The following is a 24,256-nucleotide window of genomic DNA, read 5'->3' as shown; positions in this document are numbered from 1 at the left end:
TTCAGGTAACACACTACATATGGATGCATGCACTACACAGCAGAAGAAACCTACTTTTGAGCCATGATGGGACTATTGAGCCTGGAAGAGAGGGCATGTCCAAGGTGTTCCCCTGTGACCATAAAGCCACTGGTTTGGAGGTAACTAAGTGTCTATCATTCCATAACCCCAGCTAACCTCCTTTTGCTAAGAGCCATGGCTGAGTCTTTCAATACTTTTATTATTAATATATTACAGCATAAACAGTCTTTGGTGGAGGCCTCAAGCCACAACACGTCGCATTATGGCTGTGATGGGATATTTAGGTTTCTCCTGGAATAGATACTAGGTCTGCGGGGTCACGGCCAGCTGAATGAGTCAATGGGGCAGCGCCATGGATCCCACTGCAGCTGTGGGGCCCTCTTCCAAAGTCATTCCTTGTAGGCGGAGGAGACAGCACTGTACCAGACACAAAACTCTCCTTGTAAACTATCCAACAGGATATCCACTGGACTCCTGGAGGTGGCCCAAAAACTGCGTGAGTACCGGCTCCGAAGTCCCAAGGCCACCAAGGTACAATTGGCATCCAATGCCGGTCCAGAGTCTCTTCAACAGTTCAAGCACCCAAACATATCCACCAGACACTGCCAGATGAGCCGAGCAGGGTGGCACGGGCACACAGCGTATTCCTAGGCACCCAGCAACCCTTGCCAATCATCGGTCCTTTGCTCAGGTGGGAGAAGAGGCCATGGGCCACTGTCTGCCTCACCAGTGAGTCCAAGTCGTTGGTGTCTGTGAATGTAACTACCAGGAAGCAGCTCAGACCTGCTCACCAGGCGCGGTGACCACCTGTTCAAAGGCGAGACCTTTCACTGCCTCCGTCTCAGCTGAAGAAGTAGGTAGACTCCTTCACCTTCTGCAGATCGAAGTCTCCTGGAAGAGACGAGAGAGGTGGAGAGAGAAAGGTGTGTCAGGAGGAGAAGATGGCTGTACAGGGTACAACAAGGAACAATCCATGAATCTTGCACACACAGCACAACTTTCCCCCACATGGCACAGATCACACATGCTCAGGTCACACAGCTGAGCTATAGCTCTCGGGTTACAGGGAGGATACAAGTTTGGGTCTCCAAGGACAGCTATCCCTCTCAGGTGACAGAAAAAAATACAAGCTTGGTCACATACGGCATGACTAGTGCTACCTGGTGTCTACAGGGAGGGAGAGCAGACGGGCCCTGCACCATCAACAGTACCGATACACATCCTTAAGGAAGAAGCGAAACACCAGTGCAACCTGGTGCTCAGGAAGAGGAACAGCACTGCTGAGGGACAAACCAGGCGACAGTGCCACCTGGTGTACAGAGAAAGGAACTGCAGACAGGCCCTCACCAGTAACAGTGCTGCTGCACATCCATGAGGGAGAAACCAAACACCTGTCCCACCTGGTGTACAGAGAAATGAGCGAGCACAGGCACTACTGGCATGGTGTTACATAGCGCCCAGAGACAGGATGACATTGGCTGAAGTCGGGATGAAAGCTGCAAGACATGGCAGCAGGCACACAGGGATGACCACATGGGGCAGGAGACTGGGTGAACAACAGAACAGAAAGGCCACCTAGAGATCAGTCCGAGAGTGGCTTCGGGAGATGCCCTTAACCCCTTGAGTGCCCCGCCCTTTCCACGCCCTGTGCCGGGCGTTTCATTAGCGGGATAGTCTCGTCATGGGCACAGCGCAACCGCGGCCCATGGGCACTCAAGAGGTTAATAGATGAAGCAGACAGACTGATGACCCTGTGGCACATGCTTGAAGAGCGTGCAGATACTAGCGCCACCTAGTGGCTAGTGAAGAGGATGTTTAGGGAAACCTTTATCCAAAGCTTGAAAAATACATTACACATACCTCTATCCGGTAACCTGCTGAGGAGTTCCAGCATGCGTCTGTATTCTGCCAGGTTCTTACTCTTCCGATCCTCCCTGGTACAAGACAGAAGAGAGAGAGGGTAATTCTACCTTGGGGATAACAGAGGGAGCGTGCTGACCGTGAGGCCTGTGTGAGAAGCGGGTGTTTGGGAGAGCGTGTAGGTGTGGGAGGGCATGTGTGAGTAAAGCTTAGATACAAGGCTCAAAATGAAGGCAGGACCAAATAAAGCGGAAGAAGTAAAAGCTGTAGAGGTAAAGACATAACATTGCAAGAGCAGCCAATGGACGGCTGACCTACGTCCAGCATCTCGCGCATTAACAGGCACACATACTTCTAATGCTGAGGCTAGCTTCTCGGCACAAGGCTGAGGTGTGGAGGAAGGGAGGAGAGACCGGAGACGGGGTCACTTACGGGATGCTGGCGCAGTACTTCTGCAAGAGGAACCTGGACAGGTCCTGGAGGATGGGCTGGCTGTGCAGCTGCACAAACTGCTCCCTGCAGACCTGCGGAGAGAGGAGCTCGCTGTGAACCAATCCAGGAGAGAGTCTGCAAGTCCAACGGGGGCTTATGGGGTTCAGCATCTGCACTTGCCTGCACAGCCACAGCGCACCAACATCTGTTCACATTCACTTAGCTCTTTTTGACAGAGTGAGGTCCTGAATTGTATTTAGGTACATTTAGAATGAGGCGTGAGCGGAAGGAAAGGGAGTACTCAAAATGCCACAATAAGCCCTCAACAAAGCATTTGCTTCAGACTACTCAAGCAGCAGAGGAACGAGCAAGACCAGACAGTGAGACTCTACAGAAGATTCAAAGCTCCTGGGACCATTCAAATCACGTATGGCTCCAAGCAGATCATAGGAATGGTGGGTACTAAAGGCTCAAACAAGGCACCGAGTGATGGGGGCTTACAAGTCAAGCAGGAATGATGAGGGTAAAATGGTCAAGCAACGATGGAGGCTTAAGCGCCAATCAAGCATGTGAATGCTACAACTATGGGCTGGAAGAGGCTACGGGCAGGCAAGGGGAATGCATACAGTTTTCTACCCACAGGACAGGGACTGTAATTAATAGCAGGATCGCGACAAGCATTAAAAGCAGGGAGTGAAACTGCAGAGAGCTTTACCTTGTTCATGATGTCTACAGTGACTGCGTGCGTCCAGAAACAGTCATGGACAGAGACGAACGTCAACCCTTCCCTGAGAGAAAGAAACCACACAGATTATCACCATCATTCAGGCCTCTGAAAGGTAAACACATTCCTTCTCTTTTCCCCCGTTGGAGGGCCTTACAAGACTGCAGAATTTTACAATCCTGCAGTCACTGCATTGTTCTCAGAATTATAGATATGCTGCCCTTGTATATAGGCCACCATCTTCACAATTGGCAGATTTAAAAGGGATCAAAAGTGATTAAAATGCAGCCCGCTTCACGCACAGAGCAGAAAGACTCCGGGGCGCTCTTTGGGTACCCCATATTTGCTGCCCATATACATTGAAATACTGGTCTCAGGGTGTGGCTTTATCTAGATCTCCATGAATGAACAAGGATAGCCCTGGCTTTCTAAGGGGAGTTGAGTCACAGGCTCAATGGAGTCACAGGCTCAATGGACAAAGCCAGCAGGGAGGAATATGCTACTTACCAGTATGCATCTGTTCTTGGCATGTAGAGCTGCAGATCTATACACTGTGCATAGATCGCCATCTGGTGTTGGGCCCGGATGTTTGCAGTTTGTTTTTCCTCTTGGAAAGTCTTTGGAAGTCACGAGGTCGGTGACTCCTCCACTGGTTAGTATTGCGCATGGGCTTCGGCTCCATCCTCAGATTGTTTTTCGCCAGCAGGGAAAGATGGAGCGTAGTAGTAACAGTAAAGAAACCCATGTGTATTGTATCTAAATAAGATAAGACTGGAACGGATACAGGTAGCCGGGGAGGCGTGTATAGATCTGCAGCTCTACATGCCAAGAACAGATGCATACTGGTAAGTAGCATATTCCGTTCGAGGCATATGAGCTGCAGATTATACACTGTGCATAGATTATATAGCAGTACCCAACCCTAGCGGCGACCACCGGCATCCGTTGCAGTTGTTTGAAACAGTATTTTTAGTACAGCTTGGCCCACAATAGCTTGTTGCTTGGTTTGCACATCTACACAGTAATGTTTTGTGAAGGTGTGCGGTGTTGACCATGTCGCTGCCTTGCAGATGTCATCTAGTGGTATGCTCCCTAGGAAAGCCATAGAAGCCCCTATCTTCCTTGTAGAGTGGGCTTTAGGGGGAACCTATAGTGTTTGTTTTGCTTTGTGGTAGCAAATCTGTATGCATTTTACAATCCACCTAGCTATCCCTGATTTAGAAATAGGGTTGCCCTTGTGTGGTGGGGAGAAGGAGACAAATAGCTGTTTGGTTTTCCTGAAAGGTTGTGTCCTCTGGATGTATTAAAGTAAGGCCCTTTTAACATCCAGTGTGTGTAAAGCCCTTTCCGCAACTGTTTGGGGTTGCAAGAAAAAGACTGGTAATTCTACCGACTGGTTTAGATGGAATGGAGAAATGACTTTGGGTAGAAATTTGGGGTTGGTGCGGAGTACAACCTTGTTGTGATGCATCTGGAGAAAAGGTTCCTGTATAGTGAGTGCTTGTATTTCACTAACCCTTCTGAGGGAAGTGATGGCCACCAGAAAAGCTGTTTTCCATGTGAGAAATTGCAGCTCGCATTTATGTAATGGTTCGAAAGGGGGTCCCATTAACCGTGTGAGGATTATGTTCAAGTTCCAGACAGGTGAAGGTGGCACTCTGGATGGAATTACTCTTTTGAGGCCTTCCATAAAGGCTGTGATGGCAGGCACTTTGAAAAGTGAGAGGTGCTGCCTGTTCTGTAAATAAGCAGCTATTGCAGCGAGGTGTAACCGAATGGAAGTATATGCTAGGTTACACCTTTGCAAATGGAGTAAATAACATATAATGTGCTGTATGGATACATTTAAAGGATTGATTGTGTTGTTGTGGCAGTAAACAACAAATCTTTTCCACTTTGCTGCGTAGCACGCTCTAGTAGTAGGGCGTCTAGCTTCCCTGATAATGTCCATGCAATCAGGGGGAAGGTTAAGGTATCCGAATTCTAGGACCTCAGGAGCCAGATCGCAAGGTTGAGCTGAGCTGGGTCCGGGTGCCTGATCTCTCCATGGTTCTGGGTTAGGAGGCATGGTGAGAGGTGTAGCTTTTGGTGTGGTACTACTGAGAGTTCCAGCAGTGTGGTGTACCACGGTTGTCTGGCCCATGTTGGAGCTACTAGGATTAGCGTTAGGGAATGCTGTTGTAGCTTTCGCACCACTAATGGAATTAGTGGGAGAGGTGGAAAAGCGTATGCAAATTTGCCTGACCAGTTCATCCATATCGCATTGCCTTTGGACAATGGGTGTGGATATCTGGCGGCGAAGCTTGGGCATTTTTTGTTTTCGTGTGTTGCGAAGAGGTCTATCTGAGGATGCCCCCAGTTGTGAAAGAACGGGTGAAGAACTTGTGGGTGAAGTTCCCACTCGTGGATCTGCTGTGTCTGCCTGCTGGGACGTGTTGGGCTAGGAGAAAATTCTTTTGTGGAATTGCCCATCTCCATATGCTCTGTGCTAATTGAGAGAGCTGTGGAGAGTGTGTGCCCCCCTGTTTTTGAATGTAGTACATGGCCGTCATGTTGTCTGTGCGAATGAGGACTGCCTTGCCTGAAATCTGCGTCTGGAAGGATTTTAGGGCGAGGAAGATCGCCAGTAGCTCCAGATGGTTGATGTGGAGTAATGAATATGCTACTTACCAGTATGCATCTGTTCTTGGCATGTAGGGCTGCTGACATTCATATCTGTGCATAGATCGCCGCCTAGTGTTGGGTCCGGATGTTTGCACGTTATTGTCCTGGAAGAGTCTTCGAAGTATCCTTGGATAGGTGACTCCTCCCCTGGACTACAGTGCGCATGGGCATCCTCTCCATCCTCAGATTGTTTTTCGCCATTGTGGCAGTGATGGAGTAGATACAGAAAGTGATGACCATGCTTACAGTAATTCTGAGAGCTGCAGCTGCCACAGGCGCCGGGGAGGAGGGAGGGCGATATGAATGTCAGCAGCCCTACATGCCAAGAACAGATGCATACTGGTAAGTAGCATATTCAGTTCGAGGCATGTGGGCTGCTGAATTCATATCTGTGCATAGAATACATAGCAGTGCCCTCTATTAGCGGCGGCTACCAGTGCCAGCTGCAGCGGTCTGAAAAAGAGTTTTGAGAACAGCCTGTCCTACAGCTGCCTGCTGTTTTGATTGCTCATCTACACAATAGTGTTTGGTAAATGTATGTGTAGTGGACCAGGTGGCTGCTCTACATATATCATGCAGGGGAATGTTTCCTAGGAAAACCATGGAGGCCCCTAACTTACGTGTTGAGTGGGCTCGTGGGGGAATCGTTAATGTGCGTTTAGCCTTTTGATAGCAAATTTGAATACATTTAACGATCCATCTGGCTATACCTGCTTTGGAGATAGCGTTACCTTTGTGGTGTGGCGCAAAGGCAACGAAAAGTTGTTTTGTCTTCCTAAAGATCTTAGTCCTGTCGATATAATACATGAGGGCTCTCTTCACGTCTAGTGTATGGAGTGCTCTTTCTGCGACAGTTTGTGGGTTTTGAAAGAAAACAGGCAGTTCAATAGTCTGATTCATGTGGAACTGCGATACCACCTTGGGCATGAATTTGGGGTTGGTACGCAGTACGACCCTGTTGGCGTGAACCTGTATAAATGGCTCTTGAACGGTTAGTGCCTGGAGTTCACTAACTCTTCTTAAAGAGGTGATCGCTACTAGGAAAGCTACTTTCCAGGTAAGAAATTGAAGCTCGCATGAGTGTAGAGGTTCAAAGGGTGGACCCATCAGGCGTGTGAGGACCAAGTTGAGGTTCCACATTGGAGCCGGTGGGTGGCTTGGTGGAATGACTCGTTTGAGTCCCTCCAAGAATGCTTTGATGGCAGGCACTCTGAATAGAGAGAGGTGCTGCCTAGTCTGCAGATAGGCTGATATTGCGGTCAAATGGACACGTATAGAGGTGTACGCCAGATTGCATCGGTATAGGTGTAAGAGGTAACAAATTATGTTTTGTATGGATGCGTCTAGCGGGTTAATGTCATTATTAGTACAATAAATGACGAACCTTTTCCATTTGGCTGCATAGCAAGCTCTGGTAGTGGGTCTCCTGGCCTCCTTAATGATGTCCATACAGTCAGGTGGCAGGTTTAGGTAGCCAAACTCTAGGACTTCAGGAGCCAGATCGCCAGGTTCAGCTGTTGCGGATCTGGGTGCTGAATCTCTCCATGGTTCTGCGTCAAATGCGCGGGTTTGATCCGCAGCCTTTGATGCGGTACCACGGAAAGTTCGAGAAAGGTGGTGTACCACGGCTGGCGTGCCCACGTTGGAGCAACCAGGACGAGTGTCAGTGAGTGTTGTCTGAGTTTGCGTGCCACCAGCGGTATCAGTGGTGCTGGGGGAAAAGCGTACGCAAATCTGCCGGACCAGTTCATCCATATCGCATTGCCCTGCGACTGCGGATGTGGGAACCTGGCGGCAAAGCTTTGGCATTTTGCGTTTTCGCTTGTGGCGAATAGGTCTATCTCTGGATGACCCCACTGCTGGAAGTACGGTTGGAGTACTGATGGGTGTAACTCCCACTCGTGCATCTGGTGGCTGTGTCTGCTGAGCAGACCCGCCATCTGGTTGTCCTTGCCGGGGAGGTGTTCTGCCATGAGGAACATGTTCCTCTGAATGGCCCACTTCCACATGCTCTGAGCCAGATGAGACAACTGTGGAGAGTGTGTTCCTCCCTGCTTCTGTATGTAGTACATGGCGGTCATGTTGTCCGTCCGGATCAACACGGCTTTGTTGCACAAGTGTACTTTGAATGCTTTCATAGCTAGGAAGATTGCCATCAGTTCTAGAAGGTTGATGTGCATCTTCTTTTGTTGTGTTGTCCATAGTCCTTGCACTGTGTAGTGGAGTACATGAGCTCCCCATCCCTGGAGAGACGCGTCCGCTGTCAGTATTATTTGTGAAACAGGCTCTTGGAACGGTCGGCCCTTGCAAAGGTTTTGTGGATTCCACCAATGCAGAGAGTTGTATGCCCGACCGCTCACCAACACTAGGTCTTTCAGCTGTCCTTGAGCCTGATTCCACTGACGTGCTAAGCACTCCTGAAGCGGGCGCATATGTAGTCTCGCGTGTGGGACTATGAAAATGCAGGAGGCCATCATGCCTATCAACTGCATGAACACTCGCGCAGGAAGGGAGTGTTGGGGTTTGAACTTGGAAATCAGCATTTGCATGCTGTTGATCCTCACTAAATTTGGCTGAGCTGTGGCCGCCAGAGTGTCTATAGTCGCACCTAGGTACTGTTGTACGTGTGCGGGCTGGAGATGGGATTTTGGGTAATTTAGTGAGAATCCCAGACTGTGAAGGAGGTGAATGGTGCGGGACATGTGGCTGGCATATTGCTGGGCCGACTTTGCTTGAACGAGCCAGTCGTCCAGGTAAGGGTAGACGTGTATGTGCTGCCTCCGTAGATGTGCCGCCACAGTAGCTAGGCACTTTGTGAAAACCCTGGGTGCTGTTGTCACGCCGAAGGGAAGGACTTTGAACTGGTAGTGCTGCCCCTGAACAGTGAACCTGAGGTATTTTTTGTGTGAGGGGTGAATGGGTATGTGGAAATACGCATCCTTGAGGTCCAGTGTGGCCAGGAAGTCTCCCTGTTTGAGCAGCGGGAGGACTTGCTGTAAAGTGAGCATGTGAAAATGCTCGGAGAGAATGTAGCGGTTCAGGGGTCTCAGGTCTAATATAGGTCTGAGTGACCCGTCCTTTTTTGGTATTAAAAAGTACAGGGAGTACACCCCCGTACCCTGCTCGTGGACGGGTACGACCTCTATTGCGCCTTTTAGTAGCATGCTTAGCACCTCCTGCTGTAAAAGCGTTAAGTGCTCTGAGGACATAGGACGGTGTTTTGGAGGTATTGTGGGTGGAGTTGAGGTTAATTCTAGGCAGTAACCGTATTTGATAATGTCTTTGACCCACCTGTCCGTGGTGATGGAGGTCCACGTGGACAGGAACCTTTGTAGCCTTCCCCCGACAGGTGTTAGGTGGTCGGGAGGAAGGGAGAGGGCGTCACTGTTTGTTCTTGGGGGAGGACCTGGTGTTGCCGTAACCGCGTCCTCTGCCCTTTGTGCTTGAGCCACGATAACCACCCCGGGTGTTTTTATCGTAGGTGCTTTGTGTGTTGCCTTTGTTGTAGGTTTGCTGTGACCCCTGTCCTCTACCTGCTCCTCTATTTCCGGGGCGACGAAAGGAGCCGCTCCGAAAGGACTGCGTTTGAAGAGCCCCCATGGACTTTGCAGTGTCCGTGTCCTTTTTTATTTTCTCTAGGGTGGTGTCAACCTCCGACCCGAATAAGTAGTCGGGGTTGACAGGCTGGTTGAGGATGTTATTTTGCACCTCAGGTTTGAATCCGGAGATTCGCAACCAGGCGTGTCGTCGCAACATGACGCTAGTGTTTATGGCTCTGGCAGCTGTATCTGCGGCATCCAGTGCACACTTGATGGATGCGTTTGTGAGGAGTTGTCCCTCCCTGATGAGGATCTCTGCACCTTCTTTGAATTGGTCAGGGAGATGTTGGAGTAATTGTTCTAGTGTGTCGTAGTGTGCTCGATCGTAGCGGGCGAGGAGCGCCTGAGTATTGGCAATGCGCCATATATTAGCTGCCTGGGCCGCAACCCGTTTGCCGGAGGTCTCTAGCACCTTGGACTCTTTGTCCGGGGGAGGAGCATCACCTGTTTGCGAGTGTGCCCGTTTGCGAGCATTCGCAACTACAATGGAATCTAGAAGTAACAGGCCTCTAATGTAGGTAGGGTCCCCAGGCGCCGACCTGTATTTTTTGTCGATTCTGGGGTTTATTACTCTTGCCCTGGTGGGTTCTTTGAAGATGTCCTTTGCTGGTTTGAGGACACCCTTTAACATGGGTAGAGTTTTTATATTCCTTTCTGAGGATGCGAAAGTGTCCATGAGAAAGTCGTCCTCCACGGTGTCAGAGTGGAGTTGCACCCCATGATTGGCCGCAGCACGTTCAATTAGGGCGTTGAATGCGGCAGTGTCCTCTGTGGGAGATGTTTTTGCTCCATAGAGTTGCAGGTCCTGTGTATCCATAGGTGCACCCGAGTCTACAGGGTCATCCCAAGCTTGGTTGGGGTCCTGTTGGCCTTCAGGGTCCATCTCTCCGGGGTAGGGGACGTGGTCACCCATGTAGTCCTCCAAAACGTCAGTGTCGGAGTGTGTGGGAGAGAAGGACTGTGGATCCTGGTAAAAGGAGTGGAGAGGTTCGGAAAGAACTGGTTCCGAAGTCACCGGCAGCTTTTTCTTAAGCGGGATCCGGTAGGAGTCCAAAGCTGACTCTGAAGTTATTCTCCTTTTGTGGAGCACCATCCTGCCGGTGTCGGCGTCGATGACATGTGACGGAGACGACTCCGCAGGAGAGCGTTCGGCAGGCGTGAACGTGGTGTGGGTGACCCGTGTTCTGATCTGGAACAGTTTTGGGGCCGTGGATGGCGGCAGGCCAAAAGTGATATTGGTCGGTGCCGAAGAGGTCGATGGAGCTTTTATCGGCTCGGCGCCTGATGTGTCCTGGAGGACTGCTTTGTGTTTGGTGCGTTGTGCAGCAATGGTCCGCACCTGGAGTGCCATCGAGTTATTCGTGCCGGCCGTTTCCGTAGAGGCGGGCGTGGACTTCTTCGGTGCCGGCGAGTCATCGAGTCGAGGGGCGGCAACGGCCGTCGACGTCTTTGATGAGTGTGCCTTTGGTGGTGCTGTCGAAGCGGGGTGCGACGCAGCAGGCAGTTTGACCTTTGGGGTCGGAGCCGATTGTGTCGGTGCCGGTAGCCGAGGAGGTTTGGTGGCACCGAAGCTCTTTTTCCGTGTGTCGGCGCCCACGTCGGCTGCTGCAAGCTCGGCACCGAAATCTCGTTTGGTGCGGTCGGCGCTGACGGGTTTTGCTTGCGTTGAAGGTGTGGTGGGCCTCGATCCGACCAGAGTTACTTTCGGTTTCGGTTTCTGGAGAACCAATGCGGCTTTCGGTTTCGGTTTCGAAGAAGGGAAACCAGCCTTTTTGGGTAGTAATGGATGCCGCTGAATGTCCGAGGCCGGGCCAGAAGGCGGGGCCGAAGAACTGCGGGATAGGTCTTGGGTAAGGCCCGAAGGCGATCCCTCGACCGGGTCCATAGACTGGCTCACTGGGATATCCTCAGTCTGTACGGGTGGGCCTGGCTCGTCACCGGAGCTACTCTCTTCGGCCCCTAAGGCCTCATTGTAGTCTCCTACCTCGGTGTCGTCTTCATCTCTGGAAAAGAGTTGTTCCTCGACGTCTTCCGATACGGAGTCGTGTTCGGAAGCGGGGCTGGAGGGTAGATTCTCCACGTCTTCGACATCTTCGTCTTCGGCGCTGAAGATGTTGGCTGGGGCCGGTGCCGCTTGCTGCGCTTCGAGTCTTGCTGCTCGTCGATTCCGAAGAGTCTTCTTGGATCGGAATCGGGCACAGGCCATACATGTAGATTAGTCGTGATCCGGTGAAAGGCATTTGTTGCACACCGGATGGACGTCGATATGGGGATATTTCGCATTGCATACCGGACACCGCTTGAACGGTGTCCTCGATTCCATCGTCGATGAAGGGTCGATGGTCGGGGAAAATGCGAAAAAGTTGGTTCTGGAAGTTAGTAAACTAACAATATACTATCGATACCGATCGGGAACAGTACCGACGCGAACTAAAGGCCTTTTGGCCTGTAAAAAGTTTTTCCTAACTTGAGTCAAGATAAGCACATCCGAACCCAATGGCGGAAAAAAACAATCTGAGGATGGAGAGGATGCCCATGCGCACTGTAGTCCAGGGGAGGAGTCACCTATCCAAGGATACTTCGAAGACTCTTCCAGGACAACAACGTGCAAACATCCGGACCCAACACTAGGCGGCGATCTATGCACAGATATGAATTCAGCAGCCCACATGCCTCGAACCTTCTGTTGTGGCGTCCATGTGCCCTGTGCTGTGAGATGTAACAGATGAGCTCCCCAGCCGGAGAGTGATGCATCTGCTGTTAGGATTATTTGTGGGACCGGGTCCAGGAACGGTCGACCTCTGGAAAGGTTTGTGGTGTTCCACCACTGCAGAGAGCGATGGGTGCGACTGTCTACCAACACCAGATCTGTCAGTTGTCCCTAGGCCTGGTTCCACTGGCGCGCTAAGCACTCTTGGAGTGGACGCATTTGGCGTCTTGCATGGGGCACTATAAAGATGCAAGAGGCCATCATCCCTATGAGCTGCATAAACACTCTTGCTGGGAGAGAGTGATGACATAGGAATGTTTGACTCGGAGCCTGTATTTTTGCAATCCTGGCAGGATTGGGATAGGCTATGGCTTTTGAGGTGTCTATGGTGGCTCCGAGATATTGTTTTGTGTGTATAATCTGCAGCTCATATGCCTCGAACACAGTATTTCTTGGTTGTAACCGGTTCCCCCAGTGACCACTGCCTGCCTCTGTGTTAGGGTCTGGGCCTCCTTGCACCGAGGCGGCCTCGAGATGGACAATGGGTGCATGTTAATCCTTGATGGTCTGGCTGGGGGCTGGTAGTGGACCCTGAGGGACAGCTGAGCTGATCTCTGCAGTGAGAGAAGAAGTGGATCTTGGGTTCGGAGGGGCTCACCCTCTGGTGGCAGGAGCTGCAGTGGCACGCAGTCATAGGCGATCCCCGCCAGGCCGAGAGGACGCTTCCCACAGCCTACCTGTGACAATGAAGCGCTGTCAGCATCATGTGCGTGGAGTCCAGAGAGTGAATGAAGTTGGGTGGGAATGCGTTCTTCTGCTTCACTGTGTCTGGTTTCCTGAAGCAAGAAAACAAAGGTGGGAGATGAGACATGCGGAAGGTGCAAGAAAAGTAGCGAAATAGAGAGTTGCAAATGATGGACTTACTCGCAAGGATCATAGTTCGTCTGGAGGTTTACAGTCTGCATGCTGCTTCGCAACTGGAGAGGAAGAGAACACGTGTCACAGATATGTTGAAATGGAAGCAGCATTGTTATGTTATGTGTATTCATAAAGCACACTATCACACGCCAGGGTATCCTGGCGCTGAGCAGGTGTGTCGGGTTAGGTCGGCCTGAGGCAGGTTGGTTCATTGAAAAGCCAGGTTTTCAGCTTCTTGGGGAATTCAAGAAGACAGGAGGCGGCTCAGATGTGGAGCAGGAGCTTGTCTGACGCTTTGGGAGCGATGTAAGAGAACCCCTGTCCTCCTGATCTGGTTTTCTGTATGCATGTGATGTGTGCGAGTAAGAGTCCTGAGGAGCGGGGGTGTCTGGGTGTTTGGTGCAAGGAAATGACTGTAGGTGGGTGTGAGAAAGTGGCTCTGTATATACTGTTCCTTAATAGGTACAGGGTGTACAGAGTCCACAGACCCCAAGGGTTTAACAGAGGTTAAAGTTAGATATAACCTTACTCTCTAAAGTGGTAGCTTGGTCGAGCAGTAAGGCAGTATCAGAGGACAGTGTAAAGCATTTGTTGTACACACTCAGTCAGCAAATAGTTCCACACACTCAATAACTGAACTCTAGGCCAATGGTTTGTATATAAAAAAATATATGCTTGTTTTATTTTAGAGCCAACACTTGGAATTAAAATATACTTTCTCGATAGGAGATGTTTCATAAAAATACTTTTGTATATGCAATAGACTTTTCAGCAAACAGTTACAAGAAGTTGCAGTAGGCAACTCTATTTCTAAACACAATACATTGAGCTCAATGATAATTTCAAGATATTTGTAACAGATTACTTTTTAGATTACTTTTGTAATTCCAGGTCTGGATCCTAGATTCAGCCCTGGGTCAGTTCTCAGAATCAGTTGATGAAAGTCGACTTTGGTACTGTAATGATTTTTAACTAATATTTAGCTATTTTAAAAGTTAACACTTAGAAAATATTTCAGAGCAAACAATCAATGATTCCCTATGGAAGAAAATTCAGGTTATCGGTACAGTAGGTTATCGTTACTTTTGTAATCCAGTACTGGGTGCCTAGACTCAGTACTGGGACATTTATCCAAAACAGGTAAGTAATTACGTTTTTTAGAAGTTGTACGATTTTTGAGGAATATTTATAAATTGCAGAAATCAACACTTGGAAGAAATTTCACAGAAAAACAGTCAATGGTTTCCTATGGAAGAAAAATGAGTTAAAAGGTAAGTATAGTTGTGGGTACTTTTCCGAGTTAGTGCTGGGCACCAAGATCCAGCACTGGGAGCTCACCTAAGAGCAGGTGAGTAAATTCGTTTTTGTCATTCGGCTGATTTTTGGTGAATATTTGCAGTTTTGTAAAGTTCACACTTAGAAGAATTTTCAAGAAAAAGCCAGTCAATGTTACCCTATGAGGAAAATAGAGTTTGCGGTTTAAGGGTAAGTACTCGACTGGCAGAGTTGAAGTTCTGGGCACAGACTCAAGGGTCTCCCAGGGTCAGGTAGGTACAGTTGGTTCACCCTCAGCGACTCTAGGGCGGCCGGGTGCAGAGAGAGTTAGGCCCAATGTTATCCTATGAGGGATAGGGGGGCCTTGTTTGGTGGCTGCTGTCTGGCAAGCCACGCGGCTGTGGGAGCTGGGCTCCTGGTCAATTACTCAGGGCAAGTGGGGAAGTAAGACAGTGTAGAGTTTTCGCTGCCAGGGCCACTCGGGCGGCTGGGTGCAGAGGGCTTTTGAGCCTTCAGGCGCTCAATGGATTTCAATGGGAAATCTCTGGTTTGGAAAAAGACTGCAGGCTCGGGGACGAGGACTCTTCAGGTGCCACCACAACTTCGAGAGGTAAGTTGGGTAGTTGGAGGATAGGTAGGTACCCCGGGATTGGACACAAGGGGCCGTGGGGCACAGGGTGCAGGGGTGCCTTATGGTGTCGGAAAATCTTACCCTCTGTTGATCGCGGTTGGAGTGGCACTCTGTTCTGAGGCTGCAGGCTTCTTCAGGATTGTCGAGGGGGGTCCTTGGGTGCCGGACTCGGGGTCACAGTCGCCGTGGGGTCGTCCTCGGGGTCTTTGTCCACTCCGGCACTGGCCAGGCTTGGCTGGTGCAGAGTGTGCTGGGTTCGCGGTTCCGGGCTGCTGCCAGGGGTTAGAGATAGTGCCTCTACTCATGGGAGTCCCAGGGAATCAGAGTTCAAAGGTAGCCAGGTCCTCCGGGGTTTCTGAGGTTGCTGGCCACAAGAGATGCCGCGCAGGAGCAGGTTCGAGGGTCGACAGGCCGGTAGAGCTGGGGCCAAAGCAGTTGGTGTCTTCCTCTTTTTAGCAGCTGCAGGGCAGGTCTTTGTTCTTCTTGTAGTTTCGAATCTGGGATCTGGGGAAGGAAGGTTCAGGGTGCCCCTAAACACTAGTTTTAGGGGCGTTACAGGTAGGTGAAGGGCAGGGGCCAATGGGTCCCTGTCCTGGGGTGGGTACACCCCCTATCCTGCCTCTCTCCTGTGGGAGGGGGGCAGGAGCCTAGTTCTGATTGGGCAGGGCTTCCCATCTTCAAGATGGCAAGAGCCCAGAGATGTGCTTCACCTCGCCTCCCCCACCTGAGGGGTGGGGTTGGCAGGCTGGCACATCCCCTGTCCTTATTTGGGGTTTCCGGCCAAGCTTCCCGCCAGAGTGGGGGGTTGCAGTGGCCTGGGGAAGCTCACAGAGGCGGAATGCCTTTGAAGCTTCCCCCTGCCCATCCTGGGGGAGGAGATTTAGCACCTCGCCCAGGATGTGCATTGTTGCAGGCCCAGGAGAGCAGGGGCTCTCCTACCCAGGGGTCCAGCAACATGTCTGCTGTGTGGCAGCCTAGGCAGCCTCAGGACAGACGTGGATTGTAGGTTTAGGATTCAGAGGGCCTCTCTAAGATGCCCTCTGTGGTGCTTTGTACATTAAATCACACACTGGCATCAGTGTGGATTTAATGTGCTGAGCAGTTTGATACCAAACTTCTCAGTCTTCAGTGCTGCCATTATGGTGCTGTGGAGTTCGTGTTTGAGAAGCTCCCAGCCCCATATTCTCTTAGCTGGCAGCACTGCACTTACAGGGCCCAGGAATGGACCTGGGTACTGTAGGGGCACAGGGCTCCTGCCTCTGTGTCCACACCACTGGCATAGGGCACCCAGCTAGAGGTGTGGCTGATGTATGCCAGGGCAGTGCAGGTTGTGGGCATGGCACACAGGGATGTGTGCCATGTCGACTCTCTGTTTTGTCTTGTATCCAGACACTCAGCCTGCAAGAGCAGTGTGTGTGTGTTAGGGTACAGGGCCTCTAAGGGTGGCACAATGAGTGCTGCAGCCCTTGGAGGCCTTCCCTGGTCACAAGGCCCTGGGTACCTAGGGTACCATTTACCAGGGGCTGACAGGTGGCCAGGGTTTGCCAATTTGGGTGTTGTCTGTTAGGCAGTCTTTAGGGAAGGAACACAGGCCCTGGGCACCTGATTGGCAGGAGCCCAGGGCACAACAAGGAAAAGTGCATCAGCTTTTAGGCAAAAAAAGGGGGGGTTACTGCAACAGAAACCCACTTTCTTACAGTGGGGCCTAAGCATTACACAGGACTACAAAATGTCTTGGTGGAAATGGGTCCCTGTTGGATCATTAAACGGCCCCTGGCATCATGGCAAGACAGAGTCCAGAGTCCCATCAACCCTCTTACAATGCCAGGTAGTAGCAAGGGTTCAATTACGCCTTTACACTGCACGACTAAGGAACCACAGCCAACGGTGGTCAGAACACTGACACACAGTGACACAAATACCTGAGCTCGAACACGTCCTTTTGTACATGCTGCCTCCAAGCTTGCCTGCTCAGAGCCACTTTGGTGATGTCTCATTTTAATATATGTATCACACAAGAGCTACACACTGTGGCACTGATAAAAATGTGTCCTAAATCTCTAGCAAGGCCTGCAACATGGGACACATCAGTCTGACAAAAGACTTGAACTGGAACACCTCTGGCGCCAACACCATTAGCCACAGAACAGCATACAATTACACACCTCGCCAAACATATTGCATCGGTGCACTAGGAGCATCTCTTATGTCATGTAAATTTCACGACAACCCCATCAGCTTCAGTGAAGGATCAGTGAAGGAGCACTCATGCGTTTCAAGATTAACCAACACAAGTCCTGCGTCATCCCACTGATATAACTTAAAGACGGGAAGGAATATGCTACTTACCAGTATGCATCTGTTCTTGGCATGTAGAGCTGCAGAGTTGTACACTTAGCATAGGTCGCCATCTGGTGTTGGGCCCGGATGTTTGCAGTTTGTTTTTCTTCTTGGACAGTCTTTGGAAGTCACGAGTTTGGTGACTCCTCCTTCGGTCCGTACTGCGCATGGGCTTCGGCTCCATCCTCAGATTGTTTTTCGCCAACAGGGAAATGATGGAGCGTAGTAATAACAGTGAGAAACCCATGTGTTGTATCTAAATAAGATGTACTGGAACGGATACAGGTAGCCGGGGAGGCGGGTGGGCGTGTACAACTCTGCAGCTCTACATGCCAAGAACAGATGCATACTGGTAAGTAGCATATTCCGTTCGAGGCATATGAGCTGCAGATTGTACACTTAGCATAGATTATATAGCAGTACCCAACCTTAGCGGCGACCACCGGTATCCGTTGCAGCTGTTTGAAAAAGTGTCTTTAGTACAGCCTGGCCCACCCTAGCTTGCTGCTTGGAATGCACATCTACACAGTAGTGTTTTGTGAAGGTGTGCGGTGTAGACCATGTGGCTGCCTTGCAGATGTCATCTAAGGGTATATTCCCTAGAAAAGCCATAGAAGCCCCTAACTTTCTTGTAGAGTGGGCTTTAGGGGGAACAGATAATGTTCTCTTTGCCTTTTGATAGCAAATTTGTATGCATTTTACAATCCACCTAGCTATCCCTGATTTTGAAATGGGGTTGCCTTTATGTGGTGGAGAGAAGGAAACGAACAATTGTTTAGTCTTCCTGAAGGGTTGCGTTCTTTGTATGTAGTATAGTAACGCCCTTTTTACATCAAGTGTGTGTAAGGCCCTTTCTGCAACAGATTGGGGTTGCGAAAAGAAGACAGGTAATTCCACTGATTGATTGAGGTGGAAGGGGGAAATGACTTTGGGCAGAAACTTCGGATTTGTGCGAAGTATGACCTTGCTGTGATGCATTTGTATGTAGGGTTCCTGTATGGTGAACGCTTGTATTTCACCAACCCTTCTAAGGGAAGTGATAGCTACAAGGAAAGCTGTTTTCCAGGTGAGAAACTGTAGCTCACATTTGTGCATTGGTTCGAAGGGCGGACCCATTAGTCGTGTAAGGACTAAATTTAGATTCCATACAGGGGAAGGTGGTGCCCTGGGAGGAATTACTCGTTTAAGGCCTTCCATGAAGGCTTTAATAGCGGGCACTCTGAAGAGTGATAAATGCTGTCTGTTTTGTAGATAAGCAGCGATCGCTGCTAGGTGTAGGCGTATGGATGAATATGCCAGGTTACACCTGTGAAGATGGAGCAGATAGCATATGATGTGCTGTATGGATGCATCTAGGGGGTTGATTGTATTGTTACGGCAGTAAATTACAAATCTTTTCCACTTTGCGGCATAGCATGCTCTAGTGGTAGGACGTCTGGCTTCCATGATGATGTTCATGCAATCAGGGGGAAGGTTAAGGTATCCGAATTCTAAGATTTCAGGAGCCAGATCGCCAGGTTGAGCTGAGCTGGGTCCGGGTGCCTGATTTCTCCATGGTTCTGGGTTAGGAGGCATGGGGAAAGGTGCAGTTTTTGATGTGGTACCACTGATAGTTGTAGTAGCGTGGTGTACCACGGCTGCCTGGCCCACGTTGGAGCTACCAGAATGAGTGTGAGGGAGTGCTGTTGTAGCTTCCTGACCACTAATGGAATTAGTGGGAGAGGTGGAAAGGCGTATGCAAATCTGCCTGACCAGTTCATCCATATTGCATTGCCCTTGGACAATGGGTGTGGGTATCTGGCGGCGAAGCTTGGGCATTTTTTGTTTTCGTGGGTGGCGAAGAGGTCTATTTGAGGATGCCCCCACTGTTTGAAGAATGGGTGAAGAACTTGTGGATGCAGTTCCCATTCGTGTAGTTGTTGCGTTTGTCTGCTGAGCAGATCTGCTATGGTTTTTTGTACTCCTGGAACGTGCTGTGCCAGGAGAAAGATGTTTTGGGGAATTGCCCATCTCCATATGCTCTGGGCTAAGCGGGAGAGCTGGGGAGAGTGTGTCCCCCCCTGTTTTTGTATATAATACATCGCAGTCATGTTGTCTGTGCGAATGAGGACTGCTTTGCCCGAAATTTGTTTTTGGAAAGATTTTAGGGCTAGAAAGATCGCCAAGAGCTCCAGATGGTTGATGTGGAGCGATTTTTGCTGTGGCGTCCATAGACATTGCATTGTGAGGTGTAGGAGGTGCGCTCCCCAGCCGGAGAGCGATGCGTCCGCTGTTAGAATCACCTGAGGAACCGGGTCCAGGAACGGCCGTCCTTTGGAAAGGTTTGTGGTGTTCCACCACTGCAGAGAGTGATGTGTGCGGCCGTCCACCAACACCAGATCCGTCAGCTGACCCTGGGCCTGGTTCCACTGTTGTGCTAGGCACTCTTGAAGTGGACGCATGTGGAGTCTTGCATGGGGCACTATAAATATGCAAGACGCCATCATTCCTATGAGCTTCATGAACACTCTTGCTGGAAGAGAGTGTTGGGGAAGGAATGCTTTGCGTAAGGCTTGAATGCTTGTGATTCTGGCTGAGTTTGGATAGGCAATACCTTTGGAGGTGTCTATAGTGGCCCCGAGATATTGCTTTGTGTGAGATGGTATGAGGTGGGACTTTTGGTAGTTCACCGTGAAGCCTAGCTGGTGGAGCAGTTGGATGGTGCTGTTTGTATGTTGCACACATTGGTGGTAGGACGTGGCTTTTATCAGCCAGTCGTCTAAGTAAGTGAAGACGTGAATGTGTTGACGTCTGAGGTGTGCTGCTACTACTGCTAGGCATTTGGTAAACACTCGTGGTGCAGTGGTGACCCCGAAGGGGAGAACCGTGAATTGGTAATGTTGCCCGTCCACCACGAACCTGAGGTATTTCCTGTGAGAGGGGTGTATTGGAATGTGAAAGTATGCGTCTTTCAGATCCAAGGTTGTGAGAAAGTCTCCCTGGCAGAGGAGTGGGAGGACTTGTTGTAGAGTGACCATGTGAAAATGGTCTGAATGTATGTAGGCATTTAGAGGCCGGAGGTCCAGAATGGGTCTGAGGGTCTCGTCTTTCTTTGGTATTAAGAAATATAGAGAGTAGACCCCTAGATTTCGTTGATTGACGGGGACCTGCTCTATAGCGTGTTTTTGCAGGAGTGAGAGTACCTCTTGTTTGAGCAGTGTGGAATGTTCTTGAGACATTGGACGGTGCCTTGGTGGGATATTGGGTGGGGTAGATGTTAGCTCTAGACAGTACCCTGACCGAATGATTTGGGTCACCCATTTGTCCGATGTTATGGACTCCCATACGTGGATAAAGTTTTGTAGTCTGCCCCCGACCGGAGTGGAATGGTCTGGGGGGAGCGGAGGGGAGTCATTGTGCGGGGGGGGGGTGGCAGAACGGGTGTTGTTGGTTTTGCCCCTGCCCTTATCGTTGTTACCCCTGTAACCACCTCTCTGATTGCCCTTTGAAAAGGTATTTTGAGGAGGGGACTTGTAGGAGGTAGAGGCGTTATCGGTGGAGGAGCCTCTGCCTGTGCCACGAAAGGACGAGCGTCGAAAGGAACGTTTGGAGGCTTGTGTTTGGAGTGCCCCCATAGACTTTGCTGTGTCTGTGTCTTTCTTCATCTTTTCGAGCGCTTCGTCTACCTTTGGCCCAAAGAGTGTTTCCTGGTCAAAGGGGTGATTGAGTATGGATGCCTGGACTTCAGGTTTGAACCCTGAGATCCTGAGCCAGGCGTGGCGACGAAGCAGGACACTGGTATTTATGGCCCTAGAAGCAGTGTCGGCTGCATCGAGGGCACACTTAATGGAGGTGTTTGTAATTAGTTTACCCTCCTGTATGAGGTCATGAGCCTTGTGCTTGTATTTTTCTGGAAGGTGCTGCATAAGAGCCTCTAGTTCGTCATAGTGTGCTCTATCATATCGCGCAAGCAGTGCTTGTGTGTTTGCAATGCGCCACATGTTTGCAGCCTGGGAGGCGGTGCGTTTACCAGACGCGTCCAGAAGTTTAGATTCTTTGTCTGGCGGTGGGGCATCTCCTGAGGATTGGGAGTTAGCCCGCTTTCTAGCTGTGGAGACAACTAGGGAATCTAGGGGAGCAGGGCCCTTGATGTAAGCAGGGTCTGTGGGTGCCGCCTTGTACTTCTTCTCTATTCTAGGGTTCAGTACTCTGGCTCTGACAGGGTCTTTGAACACCTCTGTAGCGTGCTTGGTGACACCCTTAAGCATGGGTAAAATGGAAGTAGATTTGTCTTGTATATCAAATGTATCCAGTAGGAAGTCTTCTTCTACTGGTTCACTGTGCATGTCCACCCCATGGTAGTGTGCTGCTCTCTGCACTAAATGATGAAAACCTAAGGAGTCCTCTGGAGGAGACGGCCTTGATGGGTATAGGTCGTCCTGAGGTACATTGGGTATATCAGGGTTATTGTAATCCTCCCATGGATCTGGGGTCCCTGGTGGAGTGGGATCCATTGGGGCGTCCGCCGGGTAATTGTCCGGATCCCCATCATCCGGATCTGGGGATGGGGCCGGATCGTAGTGAGGTAAAGGTGGCGGAGACCTGTGAGGTGGAGGCGGTGGAGGAGGTGGAGGGGGTAGGGGAGGCGGTGGTGGGGAGGGCACTCTGAGGGGAGAAGTAGCAGAGTCCTTCCTTTTGGGTGGAGGAGGAGGAGCCGGAGCATCAAGGCGTCTTTTCTTGGTAGTTAAAGTCAAAAGCCCAGTCTTTGGATCTTTGGACAAAGTCTTTTGTAAAGGGTCTGGTGTAAACAGAGCCAACGGTGTCGAGTCGTCTGTCGGCACCGGTGATTTCGGAACCGGGGGTTTCGATGGTCTGTGTGCGCCATGCTTTTTTGAGGTCTCCGGGTGTTTCGGCGTCGAATGATGTTTCGGCGCCGGAGCGTCGGTGCCGACAGATTTGTGTTTGTGTTTGGTCGGCACCGAGTGTCCAGGCTTCGGCACCGGTGGTTTCGGAGTCGAGCTGGATTTTGCAGTCTTCGGTGCCGGATGCTGTTTTTCGGCACCGGGTGTCGGCTGGCTCGATCCCGAGCTGCCATGAGACTTTGGGTGCTTCGACACCGGGCCCGAAGGTGGGGTGATCGAAGTTTTGGTTTTGGTTTTGCCCAGGCCGGCAGGCGAGGGAGTAACCTGAGTCTCTTTGGTTTTCGGCGCGGGGGTGGGAGGGGGCATAGTACTCACGGCCCGCTGCGCTGGTGTAACGTTCTCCACGTCGGAGTCGTCGGCCTCGGAAGCGCTGACGACGTCTTCCTCCTGCTCGGTGTGTGTTTGCCCCGAAGCTTCGGCGTCGTCTCCGAAGATGTCCGGTGGAGCTGCAGAGGATGAGTGCGCCATGGTGCGTCGAGCTCTTCGATCTCGGATGGTCTTCTTCGATCGAAAAGACTTGCAGGCGGGGCAGTCTCTAGCCTCGTGTTCCGGAGAGAGGCAAAGGTTACACACCTGATGGAGGTCGGTGTGGGGAAATTTAGACCCACATTTTGGGCACTTTTTGAACGGAGTCCTTTCCATCGGCCGGGACCGGAGTCGCGGAGGGCCTGAAGGCCGGTGTCGATGTACGGGATGGAGAAAGTGCCGCTTCGAGAGATGAAGATGATGAAGGAACTCGAAGAATCGAGGATTTTCCGTCGAGGCTGGAACCGTAGAAGTTCGAAGCCGGAGCACGAAGTATCACATCCGAGCCCGATGGCGGAAAAAAACAATCTGAGGATGGAGCCGAAGCCCATGCGCAGTACGGACCGAAGGAGGAGTCACCAAACTCGTGACTTCCAAAGACTGTCCAAGAAGAAAAACAAACTGCAAACATCCGGGCCCAACACCAGATGGCGACCTATGCTAAGTGTACAATCTGCAGCTCATATGCCTCGAACATTCCATTAGGAGCGTCAGGGCTAAATGAAGCCGACACTGCAGCCATCTACTTCTGACTACGCCAGTTTGTTTCATCTTTTACTCGCCTTGGCCTCGGAGCGCTCCTGTGCGCTGCAGACCAGTCGCTCTGGCTCATCTCTAACTGCTCCAAAAATACTGGAGGAGCTGGTGCATTTATACCTGCTGAGGCTAAGGCCAGGAGCAGGGCCCTCAAATCCTAACATGATCCAGTTACTCCCACTTTTTAAAAGGCGTGATCGAGTTGTACGTCCACACATGTACAATGGGTTACCAAGGCGTCAGCAGGTCTGCATTGCCTATATCCTTCCACAGCTGGACAGGTACATTCAGAGAATTTAACAGCCCTGTTTACATTGGGGAGATCACAGACGTAATGTTTTGTCCCACTGTCTTTTACTCTGCACGCTCACGTGCAGGCCTTGCTCTGAGACGCAATGGGTTCAAGAGCTCTGCAAATGTGGAATCACACCCAGATTCTGCTTAAGACTAATGGAAAAAGGAAGGTGCCCATAAAACATCTCACCTTCTCCCCCCGCGCCCCATTTGTTTCATCGGCCCTCTCCTCCTATCGTTGACCCACTCAACTCTTTCAAAATAGCCTTGTGGAACCAATGCCTATCCTCCAGTACCTCAACTCATGGGCCCCAACAAATCCCTTTAGCACAAACCATTGCCTTTTCTCCCACCTATGAGCTCAGGGTCTGCCCCCAACTACCAGACTTTACCTCCCCCCGCCCCCAAGACTCTAGCCTAGAATTACTAATGTTCTTCTGAGTCAGTGCTTTATTGGTTGATAATAAGACCCTCATTGGGCTGCTCCTATCACCTCTGTGTGACAACACTCCAACCTTCATTTCTTGGCCATCTTTTTTCATCCACCTCCAGAGATGAAGTTTCGACTCCTTCACAGCCACCCATCGTTGGATGGATGCTTGACTCTTCAACAATGGGAGTATTCCATGTTTACTTCTGCAGCGTCGCATTCAGTTTCATCTACTACCCGACTCCATCTCTCTGCCAAAAACGATGGCCTTCAGCTAAACTGTAAGATGCGTGTTGGCGCTAAACTACATCACAGCAGTGCTGCAGGTATCACACACTTAACATAAGAAAATCTCCCCAAACCTCTCTCCCAAATTTCTCCAAACCAGTAGAACA

At 50.6% G+C, this 24,256-nt stretch overlaps 1 protein-coding gene across 1 annotated transcript in view; it reads right to left on the bottom strand.

Annotated features, from left to right (window-relative positions):
- Positions 1-200: 200 nt before the first annotated feature.
- The window catches only part of POLRMT (RNA polymerase mitochondrial), a 113,684-nt gene continuing 89,628 nt past the window's right edge, over positions 201-24,256 (bottom strand). Inside the window, exons 16-21 of the mRNA XM_085638282.1 lie at positions 12,935-12,987; positions 12,748-12,846; positions 3,029-3,101; positions 2,314-2,405; positions 1,882-1,955; positions 201-912 (exon numbers count right to left, since the gene is read on the bottom strand). Coding sequence (XP_085494408.1) covers positions 863-912; positions 1,882-1,955; positions 2,314-2,405; positions 3,029-3,101; positions 12,748-12,846; positions 12,935-12,987 — 441 coding nt within the window. The 3' untranslated portion in view covers positions 201-862. The remainder of the gene's footprint in view (positions 913-1,881; positions 1,956-2,313; positions 2,406-3,028; positions 3,102-12,747; positions 12,847-12,934; positions 12,988-24,256) is intronic.

The sequence above is a fragment of the Triturus cristatus genome, chromosome 12 (genome assembly GCF_964204655.1).
Source record: "Triturus cristatus chromosome 12, aTriCri1.1, whole genome shotgun sequence".
In the NCBI taxonomy this organism is placed as follows: Eukaryota; Metazoa; Chordata; class Amphibia; order Caudata; family Salamandridae; genus Triturus; species Triturus cristatus.
This window is presented reverse-complemented; position numbering and strand designations above follow the sequence as displayed.